Source organism: Antechinus flavipes, chromosome 2, assembly GCF_016432865.1.
Source record: "Antechinus flavipes isolate AdamAnt ecotype Samford, QLD, Australia chromosome 2, AdamAnt_v2, whole genome shotgun sequence".
Taxonomy (NCBI): Eukaryota; Metazoa; Chordata; class Mammalia; order Dasyuromorphia; family Dasyuridae; genus Antechinus; species Antechinus flavipes.
Window position 1 is genome coordinate 217,862,469 of NC_067399.1, and position 9,271 is coordinate 217,871,739.

Here is a 9,271-nt window from a genome sequence, read left to right on the forward strand (position 1 = left end):
TGATACCATCTCTGCTGTGATGTAAATTTCTTAGCCATTTAAATCATCATGGGCAGATTTTTGCCTTGAGTAAAGTCTGGTACCTGTGTGCATTATTTTAATTTGTTGTACAATAGGGAATAGGGAATTGGCAAAATGTGCACCTAAAAGATGGAGTTACATAAAGAACTTTTAACTTTTTCTTTCTAAAGCAGTGTTTTCTTAGTGATGCTACTGTCTCTTTGGTGTACTATAAGTCTTTCACTTCTACCTAGACTTAAGGTGTTAAGACCCCTCGTTTTGTGTCTTATTTCTGATTAGATGAAGGAAATTCATAGATGTTCCCCATTCAGGCCAGATATAGTAGCTAAGTATCACTGCTTCTTTAATCAACAAAAGGCCACTTCCTTAATCTCCCTGGCCCCCAAACATCCTTCTCCAATTTATTTAAGCAGAAATTAAGTGATTTGACTAAAGTCATACAGGTAACATGTTGAATATGGGATTTGAAACTAAATCTTTTCACTTCAGAGACAATGATCTTTGCAGTTTATCATGCTGATCACATCATATACTGGTGCAGATTTCAGAGCAGAGATAGAGGGTCTATTGAGGACTAACTTTTAAGGAAATGACATATAATTTCCTTATCTTCCTTAACCCTAGAATCTAATGTATTCTTATTGAGGGTTTATGATATATATATATATATGGCCTTGAAAAATAACTTCATTTCTAAAAATTATTTTATAAGATTTCATCTCATAATAGGATTCCTTATTCTTTTTATTTAATGGCTTGTGGATCACTGAAATAAGACTCCAAACTTAAGTAATGTCACCTATTTAGAAAAAGAATAAGTCAATAAACTTCATATGCCCAAATGCTACAGTGGAGAAAAGTATTAGAGTACAAGGACTTGGTTATGAATCCTGGTTTTGCCACTCAAGAACAGAGATTAAAGAGCTCTTAAAGAATATTTCATTAAGCACTTTCATTTTACAGATGAGGAAATGAGGTACAAAGAAAATTAGATGACAAGTCAGGCCTGTGACTTGTACTGAGGTTCCCCATCTTCTCTGATTTCAAATTCACTTCTATTTTGATCACACCAAGATACCTCTTCACTTCCAGTGTGACCTTGAACTAATTATTTAAACTTTCTGATATCTAGCTTCCTCAACTATAACATAAGAACATTGGTTTACATGATACTGATTTAGCCCCTATAAATTTATAATCTTAAGAGTAGGATAAAATAACAATTTGAAATGAAATAGCAATAATGCATAACATAGCAGTTATATCTAGGCACTTATAGCCTTGACATCCCTTCAATTCATTCTCACTTCCTCTTTCCAACTTTTCACTATCAACATGCATTCAAATTTACACCATCACATCATTCACCTTCAACCCCACTACCATTATTACCACCATCAGTGTAGAATCCAGAGTATCAGGGAAATTTTACTATTAGACTTAACTAATATCCCAAGAAACAATGTTGACTCTTTTGGACTTCAAAGGAAATATTTTGAATAATGTATATTTCAGAGGACTTTGGGAGAGGAATAGGACAGTGACTAACTCAAACATGTCCAAAGAAGAATATTCAAGATAGTGAGTAGACCAGATATCCTGATTTATGAGGATCAGCTGAAGGAACTAGAAATGTTTTGCTTGGAGAGAAAGTTTGAAGGAACATGAGAGTGATTGAAGTGTTGTTACAACAGAGGAGGATTAACTTTGTCCTTTTTTTGTCTTGAGCATAATAAGAACCAATTCTGGCTAAGCAAAAACTAGGAAAATTTTTGTTCAATATAAATAAAAATGACAATAATTATAGCTGTACAAAAAGGAAATGGGCTGTTTCAGGAGATAGTGAGTCCTTGTTTCTGGAAGTCTTCAAATATTAGATGATCAAACGTCAGGTGAGATATGGAGGAGATTTTTGGTCAATTATGAAATGACTAAAATGACTTTCAAGTTCCTTAAAATTCAGAAATTTTTTTAGGATAAATTCACTCCATCCTTTGGAATCTATTTCAGTCTCCATAATAGAGAGTATAGACCATCAAACTCTATTCCTATCATCAAGGATGACAATTATCAACTAGTATTAATATTTACTGTTGCTACTAACAAGTTCTTTCTAACATTGCTTTAAGAACTTAAGTTTTTGTACTTTTGTTATATTCCAGATAGTCTTAATTCTGGTTATATGAGTCATTTTCTGGAATTGTTTATGTAATTGCTTCATGTGCCTATCTTGGTTCTCTCAGAAAGTGGTCACCATCCTTTAGAACACACTATCTTCTAAATAAGTTCTTAGAAACTTGAATGACATTTAGAACCAAAGAAATGTTTAGCTAATTCCAGCCTAATTTTTTAAAAAAAAGCACCTTATATACATTCCTTTAATGACAAACTCTAGATGCTTAGTTGTTCTATTTCCATGCCCTTCCTTCATTACCTATTAACATGCATTTAGAAGTAAGGAAAAAAAATATCTTTACACTGATTTGATTCTAAATATATTAAAAACCATTCATACATCACAAATTGTTGCTTTGCAACTATTATCAATCCCTTTATGTTTGCAGCTTATGTAACAGAAAGATAAATATTCTAGATTATTAGATAAGAAGCCCTTAAAATATTCTGGTCACTTATCAAAGTTTATAGATTGCCTGTAACTTATTGACCTCTTTTCTTGATTTCCCCTTCCATCTATTCTAAATTTTGTACACCCTTATAAGGCCTTCTGTATAACAGTTTTTCTCCTAAACTAATGGAGAAATATACCCACTAGTAATACCTCCCAGTCTTTAAATTATCATAGAATCCCACATTGCTATGACAGTCCTTCTTTTTGTATTTTTTTCTTCTTTTACTTATGAATTTTTATCTTATATGTGGGATTTATGTCTTGTAGGGTTAATGTAAGTATATATTAACTCTCTGATCTCTCTAAGAAATCTAGTCAAAAGAGAAACAAAAATGTCTGCATTTGAAACTTGTAACACCAACATTCATGGCATTAAATTTTTGGTCTTTTGCTTTTTTTCAATTATCAGACATTATTCAAGTTCAGCTTTTCATCTTTCTTTTGAGGATCTACTCATCTACTAACTAGTTTTGTGACCAATGTCACTTTAGGTCATTTAGAAACTGATGTCATATCCAAAACTGGAATAATTCTCTGGATATGATTTGACTAGACCAGAATACAATAGTTTAAACACCTTTCTAGTCCAAAACACTATAACATCTTAATATAGTTTGAACTCAAATAAAAAATATCTCAAAAAGAACTAATTCTTGAGAATAATTTGTGAGTCATCTCATTTTTTCTTTAGTTTACTTTATTGCACTTCAATTGAAGAACATCTTAGTCTTCCCAGAAGAGATAAATTCTTCTTCATCCAATTCAGCATTTATTTGCTCCTTTTATATAATCTCTCAGAACTACAAATCCCAGGATGCCAATTCTTTCTCAAAATGTGATGAGTTGGATGCACAATGGATTATGGGGAACCAGAGTCACCTCTCAACATCCTGACATTTTCAAGGTACCACAACTCTTCTTGTCCTGAAAAAACTTACAGTCTAATAGATTGAGTTAAGACACATGCAAATAGGAAGGATATAAGTTAAAATGTAATAGGAATAAAGAAGACTAACCAAAGTGATGTAAAAATATATGGAAAGCAAAATTACTTACAGTTGAAAAAACGTGGGAGATATTGGAAGATTCCATGAAACACTGGAGAGCTAAACTGAATCTCAAGGGAAAAGTCAACTAGATAGTCAATTTATTAATTGCTTACTATATGTCAGTCACTGTGTAAAGCTCTGGAAATAGAAGGAAAGATTAAGAAAAGGAATTCCTGTCTCAAGGAGTTCACAGACTAATAGAAAAAACGACATGGAAATAATTATATACAAATAACACATATATCAGGTAAACTGTAAATAATCATGATTAGAGGGTGGCACTAAGCTAAGATAAAGTATTTCATTTGAAAAAGATAGAGATAATACATTTTAGCAATTATCAATGGCATATTTAAATTTATGACTATAGAAGACAGCAGGATGCCATTCGTTTGACTGGATTGAAGTCCAGTTTGCTTTTAAAAGAGAGATTAAGAACAAGAATGACAAAGGGAAATAGAAGTCAAATTGCAGATCGATTTAATGAAGTGATTAGTAGTTCGTATTTTATTCTACAAACAATAGAGAACCACAAAAAAATTTTTGATTGGGGAAGGGATATGACTATCCCTATATGTTGAAGAGATTATTTTGGCAGGAATGAATATAATGAATTGGAAGAGGAGAGTGATGCAGGGAGACCAAAAAAGAGATTGGTATTATAGTCTACATGAGAGGTGATTAAATCAAGAAGCTGGATGATGGCTTTTTAATCTTCTTGACCCATTGTTGGAGATTCCCAAATTGTAACTTTCCTATTAGCTTTGCTAGCACTCCTCACATTTTCAAAGGAAAATGCCTCCCCTCCTGAGTTTGCCATCCTCTAGACTGCATTAATCTAGCAATAGTCTTCCACTAGCTTCAGAAATAAACGTTGTCCTTCAGGCACTATCCTATTCCTGAGGTGTGGAAACTCAATGGTAATAACTTTCCTCCTCATGATGATAGTTGCTGTCCTTCATTCTAGAAAAGGACCAAAATGATATCACCTGTGTTAGAGTTGAGTTACAGTGTGTCCAACAGTGCTGACCAGACCAGAATGCTCTGCCACAGGTTGGACACAAATAGTCCATATCCCCAACTCTGCATGCCTCCAGAATATTAAAGACTGAGGAGCTCTGCAAAAAAAAAAAAATCTCTTGGTACCAAAGATTATGGGAATCAACTGTCCCCTATTTGCTGAATTACCTTGAAAAGTCATTTCACATTCTGGGTTTCAGTTTTCTCTTCTGCAAAATAAAGAGATTGATTGTATATAAATATTTGCAACAATATTTGTTAATTATATTGAACCGCAATGGATGGATTGTTAGGCCTGGAATCAGGAAGACCTGTGTGTTCAAATCTTGCCTAAGACACTTAACTGACAGTTACTAAGTGTATATCTTGAGGCAATCATATAACCTTGTTTGTCTCTTTTCTCATCTACATAAAATGAGCTGGAAAAGGAAATGCAAACCATTCCAGTGCTTTTGCTGAGAAAATCTCAAATAGTCATAAAAAGTTGGAGGTGACCAAAACAACTGAACAACAATGTTCTTTTAAAATCTCAAAGTGTGCTGGAAAAATATGAATTAAAAAGAAAATCGAAATTTTGTAAATCTTTACAAAAACTATTTCAATTATTTCTTATTTGAATAATATTCTCATGTTTTAAAATTTATTAATTTTGGCTTTATTTATTTTGGCTAAGTTATTTTTGCTTTAAAAATAATTAAATAATGGTCTTTTATTCCATTTTCTTAATAGGTTGTTTAGATACAAAAATGCTTTAACTCTATTCCAAAAATATTGGTGTTCTGTTTCACTGCTATCAGTCTCATAATGGCTTTTTAGTATTTACAATATAATTAGTGGTTAGTTCTTTGAGCCATTCATTATTTAGAATAACTAGTTTATATTTTTACATGAGTCTGTATAGTCAAATATTACCATGCTGATTATTAGAATGTGAACAACTCATATTCACAGAAAGACTCAAAGAAAGGTTATACTCAAAAATATCCAAACAGGCCTATTAATGAAAAAGGATCCATAGAACCTCTACTCAGTCTACAATAATTAACCCTCCTCAGTCCTTGAGCTATCCAAGAATCAGCAAACTTAAGCTTGAAGGCCAAATCAGTACTTTAAGTGAGCTAAGAATATGGGATTTTTTTCATATTTAAATGTAATAAAATTTATTTTAAAATGCAATAAAAACATTCTTACCTTGACTGAACACATGGGGTAGATTTGGAAAACATGTACATGCATAATTATATCCAGAATAGAGGCAAAATTAGTCCAGGATAATTTGAGGAGAAAGAACATTATCAGCTAGAAGGATCAAAAAAGACTTCACATAGAAAGCAGTATTTGAAAATTAAGGACTGTTTAAAAAGTACTGTTTGTAGCAAGCTGAAAAGGAAGAAGATGAGGAGGCATTTGAGGGGATATAGATAATCAATAGAAAGACAGAGAGATAAAAGATAGAGAATTCTGTTTAAGGAACAGTGAGGCTAGTATTTCTGGATCACAGAATCTGTGAAAAGAGTACTATGTTTAAAAAAAAAAACACTTGAAAAACAGGAAAAGATCCAGTTGTAAAGGATGCCAGAGTAAAATTAGTCACTAACCAGCTGCTGAAGCTTATTGAGAAAGGGGAGGAATGTGATAAATCATATTTGTATTTGTTAACAGTGGATGATGGACTAAATTAGAGGGGTATTTTAGGTAGGGAGACCATAAAGAAAGCTACTATAATAGCAGATTGATATGTAATAAGATGCTGAAATTGCTTGGTGGTTATATGAATAGAGAGAATGAAATGGATATGAGAAATATTATGGAAATAGTAACAAAATTTATCAACTAAAGGTATAAATGGGTAAATGAGAATAAGAAACCCCAAAATTGCAAAGCTTGATGTCCAGAAAGATGGTGATGCTCCTGATAACAACCAGAAGTTCACAAGAGGTAGGCTTGGGGAAAACAAAAGATTACTTCTAGAATGTTGTCTTTGAAATTTTCTATATCCAATTTGAAAAGTTCAAAAAGAAATGTTTGATATAGAACTGGAGTATAAGGGAGAATGAGGATTGAAAAGGATGATAATTCAGCACAGAAAACTCAAAAGTCCTAGTCATAATAGGACTAGTAGAAGAAACAAAAGAAAGCAATGTCATAAAAATTACAGAAAAAGAAATTATCTGGGAAGAGAGACTAGTAAACAGTGTAAAATGTTGCAGAAAGGCTAAAGATGATGACTAAGAAGAGGTCATTTGGTCTTAATAATTTTGGAGAGAACTATTTCAATTGAATAACAAAGCCAGGAATTATATTGCAGAGTTTAGAAAGAATGACAGGAGAGGAATGTGAGACATTATGTGAAAACAATTTTCTTAATGATTTAGTCTAAGAAATAGAGGACACATATAGGTCTGTAGCTAGTAGGTATACTGGGATTTAGTAAGATTTTTGTTTTTAAGAATGAAAAATTGAGGTCATGCATCATTAAATAACAAGGAAATATAAGTCACAGAAAATTTAAAAAGAGAAAGAAACAAACAAGCAATTGACTCCTGCTTTCCTGTCTATTAAAGTCAGGATTCTGAAAAAATGTGTCAAAAACTTTTATCAGAGCTATCCTCAGAAAAACCTCCATTCAAAAATTCCCCATCTATTAAATTCTCTTAAAAACTGCCAGTTATCAGATCAGCATATTTGTAAACACATCAGTTCCATTATCTGGAAAACAGAATAATAAGAAGACTATCTCAATATTGTCTCTGAGATAGGTGTCTAAGTACAATAGGGAACTTCTCAAGTCACTGACTTTAAGAAACTTTCAATACATTCGAGTACAGAGATTTTAACACCTGAATACATAAAGACTTTATTCTTAAAGAGAATTTTGTTATTACTTCTAATTCAATTATGTATGCTCTTGACACTTTGCCATAGCATTTAATTTGTATATCAATTTAGATGCTACTTTCATTCATTTTTGGTGTTAGGTTAACTCCCAATCTACTAACCTGTCATCAAGACCATGGAACGCTGTATTTAATTGACTGCAGCTCTTGAGCATGGTTTCTCTACTTCTGTAATCAAGATTTATTAAATTTTATTTCCCATTTTCTGTTATAACAATAACTTAACCCACATTTTCTGTGATGTTTCTTCCATCTTCAAAATGGCCTGGAAGAACTTTTGCATGGCTTCATGATTTAGAATAATTCTGAATCATTGGGGATACACCTCTGATTACAGGAAATTGAGGAATCTGTGGAATGGAATTCTGGAATATCACCTTGATAGACAGTTTCTTCCTCATTGGAATTCTCCAAGATACTAACTTCCCTGAGCTGGTTTGTTTCATAATCATACTCCTCTATTTGGTGGCGATGGCTAGCAACGGTCTCCTGTTGATGCTGATAGTTATGGATAATCGCCTCCATGTGCCCATGTACTTCTTGCTCAGTCAGCTCTCACTTATGGACCTGCTATTCACATCAGTTGTTGCCCCTAAAACAGTTATAGATTACCTGTGTGGACAAAACACCATCTCCTTTACAAACTGTGGGCTGCAGATGTTTCTGGCACTAACACTTGGTGGTGCAGAAGATATTCTGTTGGCTTTCATGGCATATGACCGCTATGTGGCCATTCGACACCCATTGAACTATATGATAATTATGAGACCAAAGGTTTGCTGGTCTATGGTGGGTATATCTTGGCTTCTGGCATCTCTGAGTGCCCTTGTGCACACCATCTACACCATGCACTTCCCTTTCTGTAGAGCCCGAGAGATTCACCATCTGCTCTGTGAGATACCTCCATTGCTAAAGCTGGCATGTGCTGAAACTTCACAGTACAAGTTCATTCTATACACAACTGGGGTGACCTTCCTCCTGATTCCTCTCTCTGCCATTCTTACCTCTTATACCTTAGTCTTGAATGCAGTGTTTCATATGTCCTCAACCCAAGGGAGAGAGAAAGCTTTGCTTACCTGTTCATCCCACATGACAGTGGTTGGGATGTACTATGGAGCTGCCATGTTCATGTATGTTCTGCCTAGTGCCTACCACAACCCTCAACAAGACAATATTCTCTCTGTGTTCTACACTATTGTCACTCCAGCCCTGAATCCTCTAATATACAGTCTAAGGAACAAAGATGTGCTAGGAGCCCTAAAGAAAATTACAAGGAAAGGCCCCTCAGGACAGAGATTTTAACACTTTGGAAACATAAAGAAGACTGTTCTTATAGAGAATTTTGTTATTATTGCTTCTCATTCAATTCAATGTATGCTCCTGACATTTTGCCATGGCATTTAATTTGTACATTAGTTTAAATGTTACTTTCATTCATTTTTTGATCTTGGTAGGTTAAATCCCAATCCATTAACCTATCTTCCAAATCATGAAGTCTGTATCCAATTGACTGTGGTTCTTGAGTATGGTTTCTCTACTGTTATAATCAAGATTTATCTCATCACACCTGTCACTTTCTATAATAACAATATCTTAAATCTCATTTTCTGTGATATTTCTTCCGTGTAATATTTCTTTCAAAATGGCCCCAAAGA

General features: G+C 33.5%; 1 protein-coding gene across 1 annotated transcript; it reads left to right on the forward strand.

Annotated features, from left to right (window-relative positions):
• The first annotated feature begins 7,973 nt into the window (after positions 1-7,973).
• LOC127552433 (olfactory receptor 2AG1-like) lies at positions 7,974-8,918 on the forward strand. Its single transcript, XM_051982954.1, has one exon. It carries the CDS (start codon positions 7,974-7,976, stop codon positions 8,916-8,918), a length of 945 nt encoding a protein of 314 aa, XP_051838914.1.
• Positions 8,919-9,271: the final 353 nt, after the last annotated feature.

Bases quoted from the DNA above. Each gene is read 5' to 3' on its own strand.
- LOC127552433 (XM_051982954.1), top strand. From the start codon at position 7,974: ATGGAATTCTGGAATATCACCTTGATAGACAGTTTCTTCCTCATTGGA.